This window comes from Miscanthus floridulus, chromosome 17 (assembly GCF_019320115.1).
Source record: "Miscanthus floridulus cultivar M001 chromosome 17, ASM1932011v1, whole genome shotgun sequence".
Taxonomy (NCBI): domain Eukaryota; kingdom Viridiplantae; phylum Streptophyta; class Magnoliopsida; order Poales; family Poaceae; genus Miscanthus; species Miscanthus floridulus.
Genome location: NC_089596.1, coordinates 29,510,438 through 29,535,287, shown reverse-complemented (window position 1 = coordinate 29,535,287; position 24,850 = coordinate 29,510,438). Strand labels below are relative to the sequence as shown.

At 44.4% G+C, this 24,850-nt stretch overlaps 2 protein-coding genes across 4 annotated transcripts; both read left to right on the top strand.

Moving 5' to 3' along the window:
* Positions 1-8,685: 8,685 nt before the first annotated feature.
* LOC136518185 (FCS-Like Zinc finger 10-like) lies at positions 8,686-11,107 on the top strand. 2 transcript variants are annotated; one of them, XM_066511846.1, is made up of 3 exons: positions 8,686-8,984; positions 9,297-10,223; positions 10,584-11,107. In XM_066511846.1, the coding sequence occupies exons 2-3, from the start codon at positions 9,319-9,321 to the stop codon at positions 10,765-10,767; spliced, it is 1,089 nt and encodes a 362-aa protein (XP_066367943.1). In that variant the 5' UTR covers positions 8,686-8,984; positions 9,297-9,318; the 3' UTR covers positions 10,768-11,107. The 2 variants fall into 2 exon arrangements, with proteins under 2 accessions (XP_066367943.1, XP_066367944.1); XM_066511847.1 differs by lacking the exon at positions 8,686-8,984 and having other exon boundaries at positions 9,049-10,223.
* Positions 11,108-14,189: 3,082 nt separating this feature from the next.
* On the top strand, positions 14,190-24,249 carry LOC136517635 (MAR-binding filament-like protein 1). Of its 2 annotated transcripts, none has more exons than XM_066511258.1 (3): positions 14,190-14,640; positions 19,605-19,801; positions 22,107-24,249. In XM_066511258.1, the coding sequence occupies exons 1-3, from the start codon at positions 14,358-14,360 to the stop codon at positions 23,880-23,882; spliced, it is 2,256 nt and encodes a 751-aa protein (XP_066367355.1). In that variant the 5' UTR covers positions 14,190-14,357; the 3' UTR covers positions 23,883-24,249. The 2 variants fall into 2 exon arrangements, with proteins under 2 accessions (XP_066367355.1, XP_066367353.1); XM_066511256.1 differs by having other exon boundaries at positions 19,596-19,801.
* Positions 24,250-24,850: the final 601 nt, after the last annotated feature.

Here is a 24,850-nt window from a genome sequence, read left to right as displayed (position 1 = left end):
AAACTCCTCTTCAGAACCGACTGCTTGGATCGGTGGAATTTCATAATCAGCAACTCTAAGGAACTCTTTTTCCCAAGCTTCTCCTGATATGCATTTAGTTCGCTCATAAGTATCTGATTCTGCCGATGCGATGATATAAGAAGAATCACCAGGGACGACCTCAATCTTATCCCCAATCCACTGTACGAGGCATTGATGCATTGTAGAAGGAACACAACAATTAGCATGAATCCAATCTCTCCCTAGAAGCAGATTATATGCACCCTTGCCGTTGATAACAAAGAACGTCGTTGGCAAGGTTTTGCTGCCGATGGTCAATTCAACGCACACTGCCCCTTTAGCCGGTGACACATTGCCTTCAAAATCTTTCAACATCATATCGGTTTTGGTCAAGTCTTGATCTCCTTTACCAAGTTTTCGATACATCACGTAAGGCATAATATTAATCGCAGCCCCTCCATCAATAAGTACCTTAGACACAGGCTGCCTATCAACTCTGCCCTTCACAAATAAAGCCTTAAGATGCTGTCTCTCGTCATCGGTAGGTTTCTCAAAAACAGCCATCATTGGATCTAGTGTTAGCTGAGCTACTTGATCAGAGAGAACAACTTCTTCCTCATTATCAGATAGTGCCAGAAACTCCATCGGCAACATGAATACCATATTAACATCTGCCGATGGACCCTTATTTTTGTGTTTTACCTGCCACTGCTGATGACCAGGCCTTTCATTGGAGGAATTTTCCTCTTGGTATAAATCCTCCTGACGCTCATGTTGCATCCTCCTTCTCTGCGTCTTTGTCAGACCCTCTAGGCACCATCGAGGAAACTTGGTTTTCCAAACCGGCTGATAACAAGTCCTAGTTGGTTCTACACGACGTATATTAGGGTCCCTATAGAATATTTCCTCATCGGGAACTCTTGCGTTTGCCATCTCCTCAAGCTCCTCTTGATTCCTTGGAAAATATCCAGCGCGTTTACCAAGCCTCTCATGTACACTAAGTCTGCCCCCCAGCCGATCATGCACTGATGCTCTGCCTCTGATCGGCTCATTGATAGACAAACCCTGATTACCAAGTTGAAACCTCCTTTCTGAGCGATTGACTCCGTAATAACCATTACACTCAGGGCAATTTTCAACAGTTGGCAATTTAATACCTTCTTCCCAGCAATGGATGAAAAACAGACATCTCCAATGATCTTTATGTCGATTCCATTCTTCCCGACGTCTCATTTCTTGCTGTTGTCGATATCGGTCATTACGTTGACGCCAACCCTCCTGCTGCCTTCGATGAGTAATCACAATGCCAGGTCGAGGAGGATTTTTGGAACTACTGCTTTCTCCTAGCAAACCCTTACTCTTTGCATCATCAGTAGTTATCCGATGTTGGGGGTCCACTGACGCATTTTTCTCAGCAGCCTCTGACGTCAATACCTTGGTCTTTCCTTTGGCATCCAACATATTTGCTGGAAAAGGGTGTTGATCAATTTTCATCGGCTTCTGGGCCTTGGAAGTACCAAACTTAATTCTCCCAGATTCAATAGCCGATTGTAACTGTTGCCTGAATACCTTGCACTCATTTGTACTGTGTGAAGTTGCATTGTGCCATTTGCAGTACAAAATCTTCTTTAACTCTTCTGCCGATGGGATCACATGATTAGGTGACAGCTTAATTTGGCCCTCTTGAAGCAGAAGATCAAATATTTTATCGGCCTTGGTGATATCAAAGGTAAACTTTTCTGGCTCTTTTTGACCAAAGGGACATGATATCGGCTTTTTATTCTTAACCCACTCAGCTAAGCCGATAACTGGTTCTTCATCAGAGTCAGAATCTCCTACTTCTTCAACAAATGATACCTTTTTACTCCAGTTCTTTTTAGGTTCAAAAACCCTAGTATCTTGATCAGAGATCCTTTGCATAAGATGACTGAGACTTTCAAACTCCTGAGAAGCATATCTGTCCTTAAGATGTGGCAATAACCCTTGGAAAGCCAGATCGGCAAGCTGCCGATCATCCAGCACCAGGCTGTAGCACTTATTTTTTACATCTCGTAGCCTTTGTACAAAGCTCTCTACCGATTCATCATTACGCTGTCTCAATTTTACTAAATCGGTAAGCTTCTTTTCATGGATTCCAGCAAAAAAATACTTATGGAATTGTTTTTCTAGATCAACCCAAGTAATAATAGAATTTGGTGGTAATGAAATGAACCATGTAAATGCTGATCCAGACAAAGATGATGAAAATAATCGAACTCTTAATTCATCTCTGTTAGCTGCCTCTCCACATTGAATAATGAAACGATTGACATGTTCCATTGTTGATGTATCATCTTGCCCAGAGAATTTAGTGAAATCCGGTACCTTGTACCGATTTGGGAGAGGAATTAAATCGTATGCAGGAGGGTATGGAGTTCGATAAGAATAAGTATTGACCTTGGGCTTTATCCCAAACTGATCCTTCACAATTTCTGCTATCTTATCGGCCCAAAAAGCATCAGCCTCCTGCTGACGAACTGGTTGAATTTCTACAGGAGGTGCCTGCTGACATCCCTCCACATATCTTTGTAGCCCACGATCTCCAGCAATTGGCATATTTGCCGTTACTTGTGGTCCATTAGCCTGTTGGAAAGGATTCATCGGCTGGGCTGCCGATGCTTGATTCTGGAAACCAGCTTGCATATGACCTTGTTGAATCCCTGCAACCTGCTGATTTCGCTGAACTGTATGTTGAACAGGTAACTGTCCTGACCAATCATTATTAGAACTCATCGGTACAAAACTTACCGATGGCTGGTAATTTGCTGATATTGTTGGATAATTATAACTGGTTTGAGGCATGAACTGAACCCCAGTTTGACTCATAGCAGGGGCTTTCTGCTGCATCGGCAGTATGCTCGCCGATGGACTTGAATTGAATGTTTGAACCATAGGCATCTGGAAACCTCCTGGAGTTGGTTGTACAGAAGTAGTTGCGGCATATTGAGGCACTTGAGCCATCGGCGAAACGGCCGATGGTATAGGCGCTCTTCCTACTGCATCAAACACTTGAGGTAATCTAGGATTGAAAGCAGAGGACTCTGGAGGCATGCCATATCCCCACCAATTAGTAGGAATCTGGCTATTTTGAGACACAGGGCCTGACATAGCTGATGCCGATAGATCTGTATTAAGCTGAACTCGCCCTCCTGGTAGTACCTGATCTGATTGTATCGGTGTAGATTGAATATTAGGTGAGCCTGCTAATACTAGAGGGGAAGTAACTTCTGTACCCACAACGGCCGAAGGAGCCGATGGAGTTTTGACAGATGCCGGCTCTGGTTGATGATAGGCAGGCCCAACGTAATGTGGTGCCGCTTGTCCTTCTTTGAGAGTTCGAACCACAGCATTATGAACAGTATTGGACAGCACATTAGAATGATTAATCAAAGCATGATTTACTGCAGAATTAACCATCTCTTGAAGTTTACCAGGATTGGAGTCAAAGGTAACCTGCCGAGGCAACGGCAAATCTTGCTTCTGGATGACTTGTCCACTCTTGTTCAAGCTAAACGATCTCAGACAAAGCTGCTTGTATTCTTCTACAGCCTTTTCCATAGCCTGCCTCTGTTCTTCCTTGAGATCTTCTTCTGATACTGCGATAATGTTCCCTGAATCGATCTCGGGATTGAACATATTGATTGATTGGTCCCACCGAGCGTGCCAAAAGATGTGTTGATGCAAAAGTGATCTGCAAACACAAAGGGCTAATACCCGAATCGATATCCAAAGCGTGCCAATCGATTTGACCTGCTAATCGACAAGGATGAAGATACGAACACTTTGGTCCTGACAACAGCGATACGCCCGGAAGTCACGGCCAAGAGGTGCTCACGCGGAACTCGAGAATCGCCGAAGGTCGCACTGAAGCGATGCAGCTCGCCGAATCAATGAGAACTCGTAAAAAAGGAAAAATATGCAAATTGACGAAGTCGCCGAAAAGTAAGTAGATGCAAATAGGAGTAAAAATTGGTTTTGATATTGATTTATATATATTACATTGCCCCTTACTCCATATTTATACCCTGATCTAAAGAGACACAACCAAACACAACTAGGACACCAATCCCATATCTAAGGAAACACGTGACTCTTACATGAATCATACCCTAACAAATATAGAAAAGGAAATCAACTCCTATCTATTTCCCTGTCCGCCTCAATTACGATGGAAATCTCACCGTCCTCCTTCCCATCGGCATACTCCCTATTTCATCGGCAGTAGTCTTCAAGTCTTCCTTCATCGGCATACTCCCTGTTTCATCGGCAGTAGTCTTCAAGCCTCCCTTCATCGGCACACTCCATGTTTCATCGGCAGTAGTCCTCAAGCCTCCCTTCATCGGCATCGACAATAATACCTCCAACCTCATCGGCAACGCCCGAGTCCAAATCAACCTTTCCATCGACCATCACCAGCTATCGGCAACCATCTTTACAAACTGGCTTTCATCAGCTATCAAAGTATTCAATAACTTTCCCCTTGCCGATTAGTCCACTCCGATTATTTTGACACGTGCAAAAAACGGTGTCAACACATTGCGTAAAAGATTTTCTATAGTAGTGCTTGGACGGAAGGAATAGGAACTAACTAGACTATTTTAGATGATGCTGATGTAGAATGTACTTTGTCTCGGCGGGCAAGTGTGTAACATATGCTTTAGTGTCCCACAAAAATGAACTTGGTGATAATAGATGATCACTCCGAAGAAACAAAAACGTCGATCTCTGCCCCCACTCGCACAGATGTTGTAGCATTATATGTACTAGTCCATCACGCGCGTCCTTGCGCGCGGCGGCGTATCCCTTGGCTAAGGCGCTAGTAAAAAGTATATGTTCAATCTTTTGCATAAGGCACTAGTAAAAAATATATGTTCACTTTTTGCATGGAAATAATATTAGGGGAAGGAGTTTAATGTAGATATGTCATAGAAACTAAAAGATTTAAGTTCTTTTTATATGGTGCAGGACACATCCATGCCATCCTATAGATTGAGAGATGGAAATTGAGTAAATCCCTTATAAATGAAATTAACTCAGTGCTATATGTCGTCGGTAGTCACTTGACTTAGGGGTTTTGCAGTCCTACCAATTATCCATCAACTATATTTTTAGGCAGGATATATGAAACTAAACCTATATCTGATCTAAAATGATGTGCTATAAAGATAGCACAAGAGCAAGAGCGTCCTAGGAGGGAAAAAGAATCATTGGCATGTTAGTCACATTTATACAAAGCGAAAACAAAGGAACCTACTCTCCTCTGTTTCTTCTGAAAATCCATTAGTGGCATATGAAAATGTCAATACAAAATTATTGGCACCAACTATTATAAATCTGAACATGTTTGGGGAACTATGCTCTAACACATTGACTAAACAATCTGACACAAGCAAACTGATATAGAGAGGATGGAACCCTGTCATGAAAATCTAACTATAAAAGAGCTATGGCATATATAGACCAAGAGTGAGTCATCTTTGCCTGTAGTTTGTACTATTTTAGTTTAACTATAAATAGCCTCTAAATATGTGCTACTTTATCTTGGTCTAAGAAATGCAGGATGGGAGGGGGAGGAGGGAAGGGAGAGTAGCAGTATTAGTATGGGTTATCGGGAGATATTTTTTTTAAAGGAAATCAAACAAGGGAAAGGGGGAGGGAAGGGAGAGCAGCATAAAGATGCATTTCTAAAACATGATGTCTAGGTTGTGCACTGATATGTTAAAAGATGGCAGAGCAAGTCAGAATGGGCACTTTTTGTACATAATTAAAAGATGTTAATGCATAGATGTGCTAGCAGTACCATGGAAACACTGACTTGAGTGTCGTCCTCCAAAATATATAGGTATAATACAGTCCATATATAGCAGTTTCAGGATACGCTGGACCATATATATGTATGAAAGAAGACATTATCTTAACATCAATGTTTGATTGTGTTTTAAAAACCCAGTGTTTATGCAGAACAAGGATTGGAATATTATGAAACTGGCATGGGATGCCAAGCAAGCACTGGTATCTCACCCTAAAAAAGACCAAACCGAACCCTACCAATCCTCATTGTATTAGAGTGCAAGTGGCATAAGCTGCTTCCTGTGAGGAAACTAAGATAAAAAGTAAGTCCTTATTGACCAGTCATACTAATTTCATTGGACCAAAATATGCAAGTCAACATAATGACTATCTATTTTCTGAGCGCCCATCAAGGATCAATCACAGGCAGCGTAAAAAAATGTAAATGACAGATCATAATAAAATGTGGAGCCTAGGAGGAGAGGCGAACCTGCGGGACGAAGCCACGTTGGGGTGGCAGCCACGATGGCGACCACCTATGGGGGGCAGTAGGGGCTAGCTTGTGGACGTGCGCCACCGTCTAGCCCATGTACCGGCCATCATGGAGGTCCGCTCGTGCCGCCGACCTGCCTGCGCGCCCGTGGGGACGACCGGCGATGGAGGGGCCAAACCCTAGGTCACCTTTCGCGCCACTGTGACCCGTTGCCTTGCGTCGCGAGGAGGAAGGGGCATGGTGGTGGTGGTGGAGGAGGAGGCGGAGGGAGGCCACCGCCGCATGGAGGGTCAGCCACTACTGAGGCCGCCCCGCGCCGTCGTCGGTGGCATCGCGACTCGAGAGCGAGGGAGGGAGCGTACCAGAGACTAGGGAGGGGATGAGAAGTTTCCTGAAAAAGAATCAGGAGCTAGAGTATATATTTGTTCCATCGGATTTGCATGACAAGCTGCAGAAGCTAGCAAAACGAACCTAGAGCGACGAGGAGCCGGTAGAAGCAGATTCCAACAGAAGCGGCTACAAGCAATCTAGACCACACGATGGAGGATCTGACGGCTGGAAGCAGTTCAGGTGACGTGGATGGCCTGAGCATCGGCTAAACTAACCTGCTTTGATATATAGAGATGATGTTAAAAAATAATCTCGGTTAATGGCTGCTCATTTACAAATGACAATGCGCTTACTTGTATTGTGCTGCTATATCCCTAGACTCATCATGCCCTACATGTGCACGCCATCCTTGTCGGTTTCCGCCACCTTTGCCCACGCTCAAATACAGTAAACAAACCACCCACGCAAACAGAAATAGAGAAGGGTAAGCGTGTCTCCAATAGGGACACCCAAACGTAAAATCGGTGTCGCACAATACTTTGCATATCCAAAATCACGCTCCAACAGAAGACCCATACAAAGAACCCATTTTGGGTCTGAGGCCGGCAAGAACGCAAAAAAGTGTCGTTGAGGAGAGACGACGCAAAAATCTTGCACCCGTAGTGGTGGGCGCCGTCGCGCTAGGGGAGGGGACGCTCGCCCAGGGCTGCCGCCAGGGGGCGCGCTCGCCCTAGCGCCGCCGGCCAAGGAAGGGGCTCCCGCGCCTGTGCCAGGGGACGGGCACCACGGAGGCCTGGTCGCGGCTGCGAACACCGTCGAGGCCTGGTCGCACCGGTGCGCCGGCGGGCGAGCACCGCGGGGGGCCGATGGAGAGAGAGAGACGCACGGCCGGAGGAGAGGGGAGAGGAGGGGGCTAGCTGCCGCCGAGGCCCAGCCGGGCGTGTCGCCATGTTGGAGGCCGGCTGGTGCGCTGCCACATCGGGAGAGGGAGAGAGTGCGAGTGCACAGTCGCCGGTCATGGAGAGAGGGAGAGATTTCTAGAGAGTTCGAGGGAGAGGAATGGGGGAGCAGGCGGTAGATATTTTGTTCCTGGAGAGGAAATTTTAGGTTCGCTGTTGGAGAAAAAAAAATTTAGGTGGGTGATTCAGTGACTGTTTATGACCCAATTCTTTTGAGCTGTTAAAGCTAGTCTAAAAAGAGAAGGCACAAGGAATCCCGGTGGACCCCACCTCCATAAGGTAGGGCCCCTGCCGGGGCGGGGCCCGCGTTTGTCATCGACGGCGGTGGGCCATCGCAGTGCCAATAAAAGCGTGGTCGTACGGCTCCCTGCTCGTGGACTGGAACTGGATAGCGCGAGATCTCCTCCCACCCGCCATATGGGCCCCACCACACGGGGAACGTCCAGTCCAGGTGCAGCACCCGCAGGGCCAACAAGGCTACGCGTCCCGTTCCTGCACCGTCAGATCGTTCCTTTTCCTGCCATCGCGGCCGTCCAAAATGCCTCCGCGCCCGTGGAGTGGACCGTGGTCACAGCACAGGGAGGGAAGTGGACGGTGGTAATGTCATTTGCGCTCTGGTCAAATGGGTGCAGAGGCTCGTACGTACGTACTTCATCTGTACTTAAAAAAATAAGTTTTTTTTACAGGAACACGGTTTTCAAAACGTACATTTGATTATTTATTTTTATAAAGATATTTATTAAAAAGTAATATATATAATTTTTTATGAAAATATTTTTTAAAATAAATCTATACGTATGATTTTGTACATTTTTTAACTCAACAATTTAAAAATTATTTATAATTTATATTTCTAATATTTGATCTAAGCCGTATCAAAACGACTTCTTTTTTTTAAGTAGGAAGGGAGCACAGTACAGGAGCAGCTCTGCCGGCCGTGTTCATACCGTACGCGTAGCGTGCGTAGCTCCGCCGGCCTATGGAGCGTGCCTAGCAAGCCTACTGCACCCTCGGCTTTATCATGAATGGGCGGAGCGAGGGCGCGGAGGAGGTGGTGGTGGAGTATTTCAGAAGCAATCCCAGGCGCAGGCGCAGGCGCAGCCGCAGGCAGCCCACCACCCGTCACCTCACTGCTCTCTTCTGCCTCCCCTGCTCCGGTTTTTGATGCGCTGCACGCCAAAGCGAGAGAGAGCCAGAGAGGGGAGGAATGCAAGAGAGGCATTGAGCAGCGGGGGCAGTGACGCAGTGGCATTTTACCACCTCCGCTCCTCCTTCCTCTCCGTCTCTCCCCTCCAGCATTGCGGTAGAGAGGGAAGCCGCAAGAGGGAGAAGGGCGAGGACGGGAAGGGAACAGCAACGGAGCAGCTGATCAGGTGGGGTGGGGCGACGTCTCTGCTTTTCTTGACAGTTTTCTTGCTCGCAATCGCAAGTTGGCGATGAGAGATTCCTCCTCATCCGGCTTTATCTCCCCGTTGCCATTCGCCTTGTCCTCTTGCGCCGCCTTGTTCTCGTGCTGGTCCGGGAGTTTCCGGCGCTTCTTGGCTCGTGCTGGCTGGCACTGATTTTTGGCGTTTCGTAGCGGGCGGTTTAGATTTTCGCTTCGCTTCGCCTCTCGGTGCCCCCTGATTATTCTGGAGGACGGGCCAGGGCCGGACTGATCTCTGTTCCGCTCGCGTGCTCTCCAGGAGCTGACGCACGCGCGCGAGAATGCTGCTCAGGAGGGTGGCGGCGGACGACGGCTCCGGCGCCGGCGTGGGCGTGGGCGCAGGGAGGCCGCGGCTCTTCGCCGTGCCCAGGCTGCTGGTCGGTCTCGGCGGGCCGCCCAGGTGCCGCGCCGCGCCGGATTGCGACTCGCCGACGGCGGCGCGCAGCCCGACGTCGCCGCTCGACCTCAGGGCGCCCTTCGCCGCGCTCGGCGGTTCGTTGCTCCGCTCGCCGCGCTCGCCCAGGACCAGGAGCTGGGACTCGCACCGCCTCGGCCTCGGCGGCCTCGTCGACGACGACGCCCTCGCCGAACCCGCCGCGGCCTCCAACAACCGCCTGTTCGGGCCCCAGGCGCGGCAGCCGTTCAAGCTGCCGCAACGCCTCGCCAAGCCCCTCACCACCACCCAGCCGAGAGACTGCGCCCACGCGTCCCTGGAGCTCGGGAATGTGGGGACCGCCGCCGCCAGCTGCAATCCGGTGCCGTGCAGCCGGTCCTACGGGGATGTGAAGTCTGGTCCAGAGGTCACCGTGCTCGGCGGCGCTCCGCCCGGCGCGAGCAGCCACCATGCCGATCTTGGCAAGTTCCCCGCGCCGGGCTCCCTGCCGGCGTCCATCGGCGGCCCGCGCCGGTACGTCGGGTCCGTGTCCGCGACGGAGGCGGAGCAGTCGGAGGACTACACCTGCATCATCGCGCATGGTCCGAACCCGAAGACCACTCGCATCTTTGGGGACTGCATCTTGGAGCCCTGCACTCTTGGTGATGGCGTGGACGCCATGGAAGTCAAGGAAGGAGCAGAGTCCTACTGGCTGGTCAAGTGCTTCGATGACGGCGAGCCTGGCGAGGAGTTCTTGAGCTCCTGCGTCTCTTGCAAGAAGAAGCTGGATGGCAATGACTCCTGCATTTATCGGTATGTTGACGCGATCTCGTCAACCTTTTGTTATGACGACAGTGAATCCAAACTAATGATTGTTATTCATCTGTGATGTGGTTTCTCTTTGAGAATTTTCATATGTTTTTCATCTGAATGTGCTATTTGTCATATATTCTGCATCTGAATGTGTTATTGATTGGTAGACAAGCATCCTGAACTGGATAGACTGATTGAAGAATCTGACTTATGATTCAGTTTTGCATTGCATTTCTCGACACAAAGAATTCAGTGTAAATAAAACGGGTAGCATTTGCATAGCAGCATCTTCATCTGTTATGTTCCATAATCATAGAAAGAACCAAGAACACTGAACAATTTGCCGAATGTCTTTTGCAGTGGTGAGAAGGCATTCTGCAGTAGGAACTGCAGGGATCAGGAAGGCCTTACTGAAGAGGAAGAGAACATCACAACAGCTGTGTCCTCCCTTAGCTCGGCTGGCTCATCATCTTCCTTCAACGATGACATATTCATCGCTGAGCTGGTTGTGCTGGCTGCCCGAGTTGACGTCCACTACCCCTGAATCCCGCGAGCCAGTGTAGCTGATCAATAATGTCAATTGTCGCAGTTTTCACAACCGCCATCATCGGGTTTGCTGGTTTTGTAAGTTATATTCCAGCATTTGGACATTCGGTGGCATTGGTCATTTTATTAGAACTGAGGTTCCATCTAGAATTTGCCGAGACATGACCTCTCGGCCTTTAGAACGGAGAGCTTGCCTGCCGTTAGCACTGTAATTTTGGCCCTGAGGCTATTGGCAATGCAAGTTCCCCAATTTTCATTCCATTTCTTTGGTTTCTTCCTGAGCAGCAATGAAGATGTTTGCGTGCTGTAAGTTGCAATAACATTTTTTGATAATGGCATTGAGCTGCTTTGCGAAATCTGCCGTTTCTACTCTCGAGGCCGGGGGTGTGGCACCGGGGGTTTTCCCTGAATATATCGAGGTTATGGGCATTCACGTGTCGCTACAATGGGACTATGACATGTTCGTTCTCTATGAGGCTTGTGTGATTTCGGTGATCTTAGAAGGACATTTGAGGTGTATAGATTTTAGGGGTGTGTATGTGTGGTAGTGTGAGTGTGATTTGTAGAGTACAGATGTTACTTCTTGTACACTAGGAGTCTAGGTTAAAAAAAAATCCGGCTCATGTGGCCCTACAATAGGGCTATGACGTGCCCGTCTTCTATAAGGCTCGTGTGGTTTCGGTAATCTCTAAAAGGACGCTTGACGTATGTGTGGTGGTGTGAGTGTGATTTGTAGAGTATAAATGCTACTCCTTATATGCTAGGAGTCCTAGGCTAAAAAACTCGGCTTATTGCGTCAATGTGCTTGTAGTGCAGTGGTGAGCGCTCCTGTCGTGGAGGCCACCCTCTCGCGTTCGAATCCCAGTTGCGGATCGGCCGGGTGTGGCACCGGGGTTTTTCCCTGATTTTTCCCTGAATATTTCCAGGTTCTGGACATTCGCGTGGCGCTACAATAAGACTACGACGTGTCTGTCCTCTACGAGGCTTGTGTGGCTTCGGTAATCTCCAGAAGGACGCTTGGTGTATAGGTTTTAGGGGTGTGCGTATGTGTGGTGGTGTGAGTGTGGTATGTAGAGTATAGATGGTACTTTTTGTACACTATCCAGGCTAAAAAAAATGGCTCGTGTGGTGCTATAATAGGACTATGACATGCTTGTTCTCTATAAGGCTCATGTGGCTTCGGTGATTTTCAGAAACGCTTCAGGTGTATAGGTTCTATGGGTGTGCGTATGTGTGATGGTGTGAGTGTAATTTATAGGGTATAAATGCTACTCCCCAGGCTTAAAAAAATATCTAGCTTATTGCAAGATTGTACGCCCTGTTCAAGCGAACATGATGCTAGTTGTTCCACTCAGAGATGTCCGTGCCTACGCAGCCTAAATTTTGCAATGATCTAACGCTGAGCAATGATGCAGGGCAGGAGCAGACACAGGTACATCAATGGTTGTTGTCTGTTTGCTACAGGTTGCACTGTTTGTGAGGTTGGATCATTTGGATTTAGGGGTGTTTGATCCGGTTACTAAAATTTAGAAGGTGTATTGAAAGGATGTTGTATGGGGTGTTTGGATACTAATAAAAAAACAAATTACATAATTCGTCAGTACTCCACGAGACGAAATTTTTAAGCCTAATAATCCGTCATTAGCACATGTTTACTGTAGTAAAATATTGTCAAATCATGGACTAATTAGGCTCAAAAGATTCGTCTCGTAAATTAGTCGTAAACTATGTAATTAATTTTGTAATTAGTCTATATTTAATACTCTATGCATGTGTCCAAACATCCAATAAGACAGCGCCTAAAATTTAAAGAGACAACCAAACACCCCCTTATACGAGTATGTTTCTGGAGACATGTGATCGACAAGAATTTGGTGGCAGAAACTTCAGTTTGGCAGACTCTGTAGAGCACAATTTGCGTTTCGTTCCGGGAATGAAGTCGGGTCATAAAATAGAAGGGAAAAGTCTACTTAACCCTCACCTATTAACCATAGTCTACTTTACACTCTAAACTATGAAACCGTCTATTTTACCCCCTGAACTTTTTAAAACCGTCTATTTTACTCCCCTGGCGGTTTTCAATGGTGGTTTTGCTACAGTAACAGTTGTTTTGCTACAGTGATGGTGTTTTGTCTTTTTCTTTTTTATTTATTCCTAGTGAATCTTTAAAAAATCATAGTAAATCACATAAAAATTATACAATGGAAAATCTAATTTTGTTGGACTCCACATGAGTAGATCTACACAATGAACATATAATATGATATGCTTTAGTACAAAATTTTTGCTGTAGTTTTAGATTAATTGGAAAATCCAATTTTGTCTGTAATTAATTGGAACAATTCATAGCTGTAGCTTCTGTGGTCCAATTATGGTGAAATTTTTATGGTAGGCTAATTATTGTATGCTTAAACTATAGTAAAAATTTCGTACTCATTGGACCATGTATAACTTAGTTATAGATAAATTCCAATTAACTACAGACAAAATTAGATTTTCCGATTAATCTAAAGGTACAGCAAAACATTTGTACTAAAGCACACCACATTATATGTTAATTATGTAGATCTACTCATGTGGAGTCCAACAAAATTGGATTTTCTATTTTATGATTTTTCTATGATTTACTATGATTTTTCAAAGATTCAGCGAAAATAAATAAAAAAAAGAAAAAGGTGAAACCACAGGTAGCGTAGCAAACCACCGTTACTGTAGCAAAACCACCGTCGAAAACCACCCGGGGGGGGTAAAATAGACGGTTTTGAAAAGTTCAGGGGGGTAAAATAGATGGTTTTATAGTTTGGGGGGTGAAGTAGACCATGATTGATAGGTGGAGGGGTTAAATAGACTTTTTCCTAAAATAGAAATTACTTCTAGAAAAAAATATAACTCTATCAATTGTAGCACGATACCAAACTTAAAGTGTCTTAAGTTCGACTAATTTTATATAAAAAACATCAATATTCATTATATAAAATAGGAACCATTATATTTATCATAAAATATATTTTTATAGTATGCATATTTGATGTTATATTTATTAATATTTTAACCTATATATTTGGTTAAATTTTAGGCACTTTAAATAGAGAATGGTCTTTTCTGGCAGTTTACAAATAAGTTGAGTGTGGCAGTTTACAAATAAGTTGGAGTATCTTTCACACAAGTAGTATTTTTAGAGGAATTTTCGTAGCATTTAGCAAAAATTCTCATGTTAAGAACGGGCCCGGTTGACAGTCTAGTAGCGTTGTGCCATCCATGGGTCAGACCTATTATGACGAACCTTTTCTAAAGCCCACATGGCCCGTGAAGAGCCCACGTAACCAGAACCCGACAGTCTGACACAGTTCCGAAACCTTCTCCTCCGGCTCCGCTTCCGCTTCAGCTTGCGCGTTGCCACTCCCCTCCCCGCTGCTCCCAAGCCGGCAAGCCCCAAATCCCAGCTCAGAAGGCAGAACGGGTTGCCATTTCCGTTGCTACGAATGCTCACGTGATACCACACGGCTCCAACTTGCAAAGCAGCGGCCGGCGAGGGGTGAGTGGTAGGGTTTTTTTTTGGGTGTCTGCGACTGCGACTGCGACGCCGGCATGGGCTACCACCACCTCCTACTCTCGCCGCCGGTGGCGCAGCCGCCCCGCCCCGCCCTTCTCCCTCCACCCCGCGGCCGCCGCGGCAGCGGCGCCGGGCGGGTGGCTACCGCAGTCTTTGCCTCGGCGTCTAGCGCCGCTCGTTCCCCCGCTGCGGACGACGCCACGCGGAGGAGGGCTGTGCTCCTCGTCGGCGTCTCGGTGCTCCCGCTCCTCCGCCTCCGCGACGCCGCCGCGGCGGCGGCGGCCAGGGCGCAGCGCTCGTCGATTGATCTCGTCACTGGTCAGTAGTAGTAAACCTCATTTCAACACTCGCCTTGACGCCTTGTTGCTAGGATGATATGTGTGATTTTTTTTGTTTTATTAAAAAATCTGATAAAATCTGTGAGATTAGTAGTAGTAGATACTAATAAGGTACCTTTCCCCCTTCTAAATGAACTTGCTGAATGGGCTGTGTAATTGTGATGCTAAGTTTCCCGCGTAAATTGTAGAATCTCTTAGTAGTAGTAAACCTCATTTCGACACCCCCTTGTTGCTGATGATATGTGTAATTTTATTGGTATTATTATATCTGATAAAAATCTGTGAGATTCATAGATACTAATATGATACCTCCCCTCATTTCGACACCCCCTTGTTGCTAGGATGATATGCGTATTTTTTTTGGCTTATTAAATCTGATAAATATGTGAGATTCGTAGATACTAATAAGTTCCCCGCTCTAAATAAACTGCTGAATGGCCTGTGCAATTGCGATGCTAATTTTTCCCGCGTAAATGGAGCATGCCATTCTGATTTCTGGACCAATAGACGTGTAGAAACCCAACAGATTGCATCAGTCTCCATAATCACTTTGGACCTACAATACTACATGCTGTTTGGTCGCTGGTTTAAATCCTGTCAACTTCGTTAAGCTCAAAGTTTGCCATGAGGTCCTTCAACCCTGCTTGCTTGAGGACTGAGTGGACATTACACCCAGGCCTTAAGCCATCCTTTTGACACCAGTTAGTTCCTAACGTCCAGTAGCTCATCTAGTAGGCATCGTTGCCAACCTTATTGGAATCTACACCTAGTAAAACTTCCCTCTTCCTTCTCTTACTATTCCGTCATTGTTTGTTGAGATCCATGCAACACAGGACACCACTAAAAGTGTCCATACCTTAGGTCTTTATTATTATCTGGATCTGGACTGCCTTTTATCGTTTTGTGAACCTTCATTGTTTGGCAACTTTGGAAGCTTTTTAATTTCCACGCTGTTACCAACATAGGCCCTGTTTGGTACAGTTTATCTGGGAAGCGCTTCGCAGATAAGCTGCACAAATAGAGTAAAAGCGGCGGTCAAAATCAGCTGGTTTGATCCAACTTCTGCTTTTTAGTACAAATGAGAGCTGTGGGAATAAGCGTGGTCAGGATAAGCTGCTGAAAAGCGTGGCGTTTGGCTGTTGATTTCAGCTTATTTTGGCCATAAGCAGCTTATAAGTTGTACCAGGCCCATAGTTATTATGAATAAGTTGTGTTTTCAGTTTTTCAAAAAGTTTGCATGGAGATATATAGTTGATAAGGGTAAAACGTAAAGTATGTGCATTGGAAAACATCGAATGACAAGGATTTTTATTAAACACATAAAATGGTTGCATGTTACTGGTGCTGTTTAAGCATATGTAGGGCAAATACTATGTAGCATTAATTAAAGTGTCATACATTAACGCTGCCAATTTATCTTGGATTGAACAATCAGGTGTGTATAGATCTCTTCTTTAGTGTTAACTGTATTCTGGCTGTGATCCTAGTTAGGACCTTGACGTATTGATACTGGCTAATGGCTATGCATTTGGTGTTGGAAACTCATGCCCCCATCTGGTTCCACCTGATATGGCGAGGATGCATATTTGTATTTTCTAGCATATTTCTCTTTATCGTAGTAGTTGTAAAATACTTGTCATCGACTCTTTGTTATATAGTAGATTAAGGTCAGCAGTGCATTTGTCCATGGAGGGCCTATGAACTTTCCAGAAAAACAAACTATACTATCTGTGCAAAAGAATAATATCTGAAACTGGACACAATCTCCATATTTGGTGTCATAGGATTTGGTATTCCAGTGATGATGATGTTCTATTGATATATTGCTATGTCCAGGACAAACTATTTAGTTCAGCCATAGAAGTATTCTATTAAATTTCTTGTGGAAAAAGTAACTCAATGGAGTTGAGTCTTGGCATGTTTTCTGGACCATGTATGAACTAGATAGAGCAGAGCACATGTCATAGCCATAACTTGGGGATGCCATGAATCATGGTGCATAGAATTTTGTTTAAATGGATCACTCAGTGCTCTGATGCTTTTATGCGGCTAGTGCATGAGTAAAGATTGAGAATTACAAACTCATTAATATTTGCTTGGAACCAATAGTTGCACTATTGTATGTGCCATTAAGGATGAAAACAGTTGGGAGAAGCCTTTAACCACTTTCAATTTCATATTTTTACCTGAAAACAGAATCGGAAACAGGAAGGCCAGCTGGGAAAGCATAAGCGGTATTTCGTGATATAGGAAACAGAGCAATTCGTACGGAAACATGTCTATAACGGTCAGGACCTGATAATTGAAATTGGAAACAAATAATGATACGATCTCCTCAAATGTTAAACTAAGCATGACTACACAATAATAGTTTGTATTCACACAATATAATTTTAAATCGACACAGCGTGTTGGTCTAGTTATCCTCACTGATGCTGGGAAAAAAAACCACATCTTTCCATGAATGGCATGTATATAAGAAAAATCGAAAGTACCAGTTTAACAGGACAAAGAAGGAAAGGAGGTTTAATTGAAAAATAAAGTATAATCAATGACTGGTGAATGCCAATTTCTTTGGTGTGCCTGTCCATTTTGTTAGTGGGTCAACAGCAGCTGTAGAGAGGCCCAACCGACTCCCTTGTGTTCTCCAGTGCACGTTCATGTTCCCACAACCACAAGGAAGCCAGGGGATGGTTAGTGTTAGTATATCACAACTAGGATAGCGTTAGTTGGGATTACGATCCCATATACCGGCTTGGCTAGTTGGCCTTCAAGTCATGTAATCTCTATATATACCGCCCAAGAGGCTCAATGCAAATAATCCAATTCCACCCAATTTTATTCCTCCTATACATGGTATCACGAGTTTAAGTTTAAATTCTAGGCCACAAACCCTAAAGCTTCCACTTGTACGTATGCCCCAGGGGAGAGTATCCATGAGGATCTTTGTCGGGGCAGTGCTGCCCCTGCCCGTACCTAAGGCTTGCGTTGCCGATTGTGTTGATCGGCTGCCCTAGAGTCTTTTCCCAATCCGTTGATTGAGGTTTTCTCTCTCGCTGGTCGTTGATCGACGTTTCTTTTGTTTTTCCGATCTAAGATCGGTTTGCGTTGTTCGGCGCCGTTGTCGTCACACATCTCTACCCCGACATCGACTACATTGGCATCTTCACCATCTCTGACTGTGATGTAGTGCAGCACGCGGCGCTCCAGGGGACTCCCGCATACGCATGCGGTTCTTGCACGCCTCTGCCCATACATTACCCTATGGCCTACGCCGACTGTGGCCATCACCTACGATTGGGGCTCCAACACATCACCACTCCTCTGCTTGGGATTGCCACACATTACAATCCCGTGTACTGGCTTGACCTCCAAGTCATGCAATCTCTATATATATACCGCCCAATAGGCTCAATGCAAATAATCCAATTCCACCCAATTCTATTCCTCCTGCAGTTAGTCCTACCTAGCCCACTTTAGTTGAAGTCATGTGCGAGAGGAGTTACAAAATAAGCCAGCAATGGTGTGGAGAGACAAACAGCTGTGCTCTTGCATGCACGCCTCAAGCATAGGTAAACGGGAATACCGGTGGGAACTTCATGGTGCAAAACGGGAACCCAAGAATGGTCCCGAAAAGGGTCCTCCCTTTTAATATTGCTTTCGCCAGCTGCTTACCGGTTTAGAACCGTTTTCAGGTTTTCCTGAAGTAACAGGAAGTGGCTAAAAAGGGCGTACCCAGTACAGAGAGCTCCCGCTCTGTGCGGGGTCTGAAGAAGGGTGTTAGTGGCAAGCCTTACCCTCGCCTGTGCAATGCGAGGAGACCGCGACTCGAACCCGGGACCTTCCGGTCACAGGCGGTAAGTAACAGGAAGTGGCTGGGAAAAAAAATGTTAACAGTGTCGGTGGGGACTGGAATTTTGACCCCTATGTGTCTGTTGAAATTAATAGGTAGCACCATTTAATTGTTTGATTAGATGGATAGGCAGCCAGACTGTCACGCATATACAAGCCGGAGTGGTATACTGTTCTGGACCACCAATTCAGCCACATGAAAAGTGAACAATCTTCTAGTTTCCATGTAATCAGCTATATAACCCATTTAATAATGTAAATCAGCCCAAGACACCATGATAGCCCACATACATAGCTAGTCCATGACAGCATTTACCATGTGTTTGGTTTGAGTAACCACCCCATCCTAGATGGGTGGTGCATCATGAGTTCATCCCATGATTTTGTTGGAACAAATCCCTTCATGCCTATACTAATAACTTCCAGTTTGTGAGAGATAAGGTGGTGGTGGATCAACCCATTCTATTCCACAAACCAAACAAAAAAGTAGTGAAGATGATGGATCACTCCTTCCTCAAACCAAACACACCCTTAGTCTTTTACAGAGTTGCAGACTTGCAGTGTTGTCAAAAAGTTTGGTCAGCCGCTGATGGCGTTAGTGCCCTATTTGATAGAGAACTATTGTTGCCCATTTATAGCTTGCTTCGTTTCTAGTTCACTAAATTAATTGTGCAGTATAAGTTATCTAATTGATATTGTACCTAATTTCCATAGTAATAGGTATTCAGATTTTTTTTTGAGATAAGTATTATCATCAAATATATGCATATATTAGCATCAAACTAGTGTATGATCCCAATTAATCATCCCTATACTCACTAATTGCTTGTCGGTAGCCTCTCTGTCTGCGAACCACATTTGGATTCCACAACGCTGGTATGTCCTAGTATGGTTTTGGTTTGGATTGATGATAAATGTTAACATAGCTGTTTTGGTGGCAAAACGATCCCATTGTTAAAGTAATTGATAAATTAATGGTTCCAACACCCCCTGTTGCCGTGCGGGCATGTGCAATATTTCATCCATCAGCGTACCTAATTATGAGTTGAAAAACTTTAATGGTTGTCATTGTTCTCCTTTCAGATAGAACAGATATTCAAAAGGCTGATGTAACTCAGCCTGAGGAGCCTCGGGAAGAACTACATCAGCCTGATGAGCAAGGACAACCAGCAAGAAATCCACTTGCAGGTCTCCTAAATGCAATTGCAGTTATTGCTTCTGGTGTTTTCGCTGGACTTCTTGGTACTTCTCAACAGGAAAAGAAGGCCTTGCAGTCGATCATCTCATCTGTATGCATCTATAATCACTCTATGAAATTATTATACTTTTATCCTTCACTGCTTCAGAATTTGCACATTAAATTTCATATGCAACAACAACAACAAAGCCTTAAAGTCCCAAACAAGTTGGGGTAGGCTAGAGTTAAAACCTAGCAGAAGCAATCAAGGTTCAGGCACGTGAATAGCTGTTTTTCAAGCACTCCTATCTAAGGCTAAGTCTTTGGGTATATTTCATCCTTTCAAGTCTCCTTTTATTGTCTCTACCCAAGTCAACTTCGGTCTTCCTCTGCCTCTCTTCACATTAGTATCCTGGCTTAGGATTCCACTACGCACCGGTGCCGCTGGAGGTCTCCGTTGGACATGTCCAAACCATCTCAACTGGTGTTGGACAAGCTTTTCTTCAATTGGTGCTACCCCTAATCTATCACGTATATCATCATTCCGAACTCGATCCCTTCTTGTATGACCGCAAATCCAACGCAACATACGCATTTCCGTGACACTTATCTGTTGAACATGTCGTCTTTCCGTAGGCCAACATCTGCACCATACAACATAGCAGGTCTAATCGCCGTCCTATAAAACTTGTCTTTTAGCTTCTGTGGTACCCTTTTGTCACATAAGACACCAGATGCTTGGCGCCACTTCATCCACCCTGCTTTGATTCTATGGCTAACATCATCAATATCCCCGTCTCTCTATAGCATTGATCCTAAATATTGAAAGGTATCCTTCCTAGGCGCTACTTGACATTCCAAACTAATGTCTTCCTCCTCCCGAGTAGTAGTGCCGAAGTCACATCTCATATACTCAGTTTTAGTTCTACTGAGTCTAAAACTTTTGAACTCCAAAGTCTCCCGCCATAACTCCAGTTTTTTATTTACTCCTGTCCGGCTTTCATCAACTAACACTACATCGTCCACGAAAAGCATACACAAAGGGTTGTCCCCTTGTATGTCCCTTGTGACCTCATCCATCACTAAGGCAAACAGATAAGGGCTCAAAGCTGACCCTTGATGTAGTCCTATCCTAATCGGAAAGTCATCCGTGTCTTCATCACTTGTTCGAACACTAGTCACAACATTGTTGTACATGTCCTTAATGAGCCCGACGTACTTCGTTGGGACTTTATGTTTGTCCAAAGTCCACCATATAACATTCCTTGGTATTTTATCATAAGCCTTCTCCAAGTCAATAAAAACCATGTGTAGGTCCTTCTTCTCCCTATACCGCTCCATAACTTATCTTATTAAGAAAATGGCTTCCATGGTTGACCTTCCGGGCATAAAACCAAATTGGTTCATAGAGACCCGCGTTATTGCTCACAGAAATTAAAAAAAATTGCGCTGAAGAAATAACCAGGTGTTGCAATCTAGTACTGGTTTTCCAACCTAAATCTTGTATGCATGTAAAAAAATGTACACTACCAGATTACCTTATGACGTCATGAGCTACAAGCTAGTAATTCTTCTTTGATCACAAGGACGATTGTTCATTCATTTAGTCACTTCGCCATATATTTAGGGCATATGAGAATTGTGGTGCTAATTTGTCAGACATGCCATCAGATTCGTAATTGGCCAACTTTCCTCAATTCTTTTCCCAGAAAAAAAACTAGACCTGCGAGGGTATGACCACCCCCAGGCATTGCATTAAGAAGAAGACCTTCTCACGCAGGCCCAGAAAACCCCCGAACCCTTGCCCCACCCTTACACAGCGGCACCGTAAAAAAACTAGACCAACCTAGGAGGAACTAGGTGGAATTTGATTAAGAAAATAGGCACCGAGGACTTGAAACCTGGGTGGTCTAGTTATACACCCACACCCTCGACGAGAATCTTGTCTTTTGATTATTGCATATTTACTGTTTTTTTTTACTCGAACATGCAGGAGAGCCATTTACTGTTTTTGCTACAAGTATCTATTACCTAATTTATCATGGCATAAGTTTTGGATTTTACTTAGCACCTGTGATACTGATATCTTCATAGGCTTTGTCGTGTAGACTCTTTTGAAGTGTTTTGCTCCAAGTATTGTGTTGATTGAGATAAAGAAACAAGCAACTCATGTAGCATGGTAATATGAGCAAGAAGTTTATAGGATATAAGTCATCATGAACCTTAGGATTCAGCATCAGTTGTCTCAATGGTCAATATAGTACTGGAAAAGTTAATTGTGCACTGCTGTGGAATACTAGAAGGGACTTCACTGTGTTGAGATTATTTGTCAAAAGTTATCTTAGAATTTTATATATCTATAAATTAAATTCATGGATAGGATTCCCATTTGATTAATCTAATTTTCTGTTACCCAGATGGAGACTAAATTGGTTGAAAACGAGGCAGCAATGTCGATGCTTAGGGAAAACTATGAGAAAAGAATATTGGATGAACAAGTAAAACTGAAGAAAGAAGCTAGAAAGTTTCAGGAGGAGGAAGCCTTGCTGCAGGATCAGTTGGCTTCATCTAGAAGAACCATAACATCTTTAACTGAGGAAGTTCAAAGGGAGAAGGAGCTAGTAGAGCAGCTTAACCTTGAGATAGATCGGCTTAAGAACAGTATTGCAGAAGCAGAGGAAGACAAACATTTGTCTGAAGGAAAATTGAAGGAAAATATTGAAGTGCTTGATATTTTGCATGGTAAGGTAAATCTACTTAACCAAGAGGTAAATGGCAAGGAGGAACACATCAGGGAGCTGAGCTCATCACTTTCTGCCAAGGAAAAGGACCACGAGAACCTGAATGTGATCTACAATCAAGCTAAAGAGAACCTAGAGCAGGCAAATTCCCAAATAAAGCAACTGGAGAAAGATGTTCATACAGCTAAAGATGATCTTAAATCAAAGGTGTCACTTATTAACTCACTGAATGAGAAAGTTCAAACATTATACACTGAAAAGGGTGAAGTGGAAGAAAAAGTAAGTGCTTTAGTGACTCAGTATACATACCTGAAAACCGCTTCTGAAGAGAGGGCTTCTCACGATTCTGAACTATTATTTCAGAAAGATGATAAGCTCAATCAGCTTGAAGAAAAACTTTCTGCTGCATTGAGTGACTCTAACAAAGACAGAACTCGAATAGCCGAGTTGAACAATGAATTGGACACCACCAGAACAATACTAGATAATGAAGTTGTTGCCAGGAAAAGTTTGTCAGACCTTGTTCAGTCCACTGAAGAGGCACTAAGAGATTCCAAAAATGAGGTGTTTAAACTCTCTGAAGAGCTTGATCAAGTAAAGAGATCAAATCAGGACTTGATGACTCAGATTTCAAAATTAACAGATGAGGCCAGTGAAGTGAGGCAAGCTCTGGCTAACAAAATAGAGCAGGCAGAGTCAGTTTCTTCAAGTCTTTCAGATGAGCTGGCATCAGTGAGGGAGGTACTTAAAAAGTCACAAGGAGAACTCGAGGTCACCTCGAAGCAGTTACTTTCGGTTTCAGAAGAACATAGTGACCTTAATAAAGAATTGCTGGATGCATATAAGCAGTTAGAGTCCACGCAAAATGAGCTAGTTAAAGAGCGTAAAATCAATGCTACTCTAAACATGGAGCTTGACGCTTTGGTGAAACAATCAGTGATAGTGTCTGAATCAAGAAAAGGTCTTCAAGTAGACTTGGATGAGGCCACTAGATCACTAAGTGAGGTGACTAAGAGTACACTATCTCTGTCTAAGCAGCTGGAAACAACTAAGTCCAAGATTTCTGCTATTAAAGAGGAGAAAGAGATGCTATCAAAGTCCCTTGAGGAACAAAAGAAAAGAACAGTTGAAGCTCAGGAAAACATGGAAGATGCTCAGAATACCATAAAAAGGCTTGGGACTGAGAGGGGGAGTTTTGAAGTAAGGTCTAAGAAACTTGAAGAAGAATTGGCCACAGCCAAAGGTGAGATATTGCGTTTGAGGAGGCAGATTAGTATAGGTGGGTCTCCAAACACCCAAGTTATTTCGGAAACAGGTGCAACACCAATTAACAGTCAACCACTGAAAGAGCAACCCATGAATGATCGTGTTAAAAATATCAACAGTGCTGATGCTGTAGCTCCTCGTTCCCCTAAACGGGTTTATAAGAGGAAACGCAGACCAGCGGCATGAAGATTATCTGAATGCTAAAAGCAAGAGCTGTCATTCTTTCATTGCTCTATTTAGTCACCTTATAAGAGGAAACGCAGACCAGCGGCATGAAGATTATCTGAATGCTAAAAGCAAGAGCTGTCATTCTTTCATTCCTCTATTTAGTCACCTTATTATAACAGCTTCTGAACTCCCATCCTTCAAAAGGTAGACCTCCCTACAGTATTATCTTAGGTGGTGCTGGCTCTTCCGTCGCATCCCTACTGAAACAGAGAACCTTGATGTAGTCACATATGGTTAGATTTGATGGAATTTAGAATGTATGTTACTCTGTGTACAGACCTGTCGTTTATCTCTCAGTGAAATCAAATTGGTAGTTCGTCTTCAATGGTTTGTTTATTCTCATACTTAGACAAATTGTACCATATCTTTGTTTATTCAGCATTGCATAGCAGTGAATTTTTTTTTCTTTTCATCATCCGCCATGTTTAATTGTATTAAAACAGCATTCTCCTGCCCTTAGTAAACTCGTTCAGTGTGATTAGCGAGATGCTGGGACAAGCCTGTTTAGTTCTTCAACTACTTATACTGCGATAAAAGGTATGCATAAGTCATGCTGGGCCTCCAGAAATAATGCTTGATGGTTGACTGGTGCTTATTCAGTTATTTGGTTTGTACAACGAAACATGGTGGTCAGGTTGGTCACAGAGGACCGGTCAGAGATTCTGCGTTATGGCGTGCCGGGAAGTTTGTTACCTGTTACAGGCGTGCCTGATCATTGCATGCGCCCGTTTCTTGTGTCCTTTTGGTAGGTCCTCTGTATCTTTCTTCTCCCAATCTAGCACATTTTGGTAAAGAAACTTTACAGATGATCAAATATTTGTTTCTGGACTTGTTTGACCACCTTGTTTAATCATTTCAGTACTTGAGCCAGATTAGTTCATTTTAGCGAAGTAATTTGATGACCGATTTAGACATGTGACATGTAG

Coding starts and splice junctions, on each gene's coding strand:
- LOC136518185 (XM_066511846.1), top strand. CDS start 9,319: ATGCTGCTCAGGAGGGTGGCGGCGGACGACGGCTCCGGCGCCGGCGTG. Junction 10,224..10,583: donor AATGACTCCTGCATTTATCG/GTATGTTGACGC, acceptor TGTCTTTTGCAG/TGGTGAGAAGGCATTCTGCA.
- LOC136517635 (XM_066511256.1), top strand. CDS start 14,358: ATGGGCTACCACCACCTCCTACTCTCGCCGCCGGTGGCGCAGCCGCCC. Junction 14,641..19,595: donor GTCGATTGATCTCGTCACTG/GTCAGTAGTAGT, acceptor TTCTCCTTTCAG/ATAGAACAGATATTCAAAAG. Junction 19,802..22,106: donor TGCAGTCGATCATCTCATCT/GTATGCATCTAT, acceptor TCTGTTACCCAG/ATGGAGACTAAATTGGTTGA.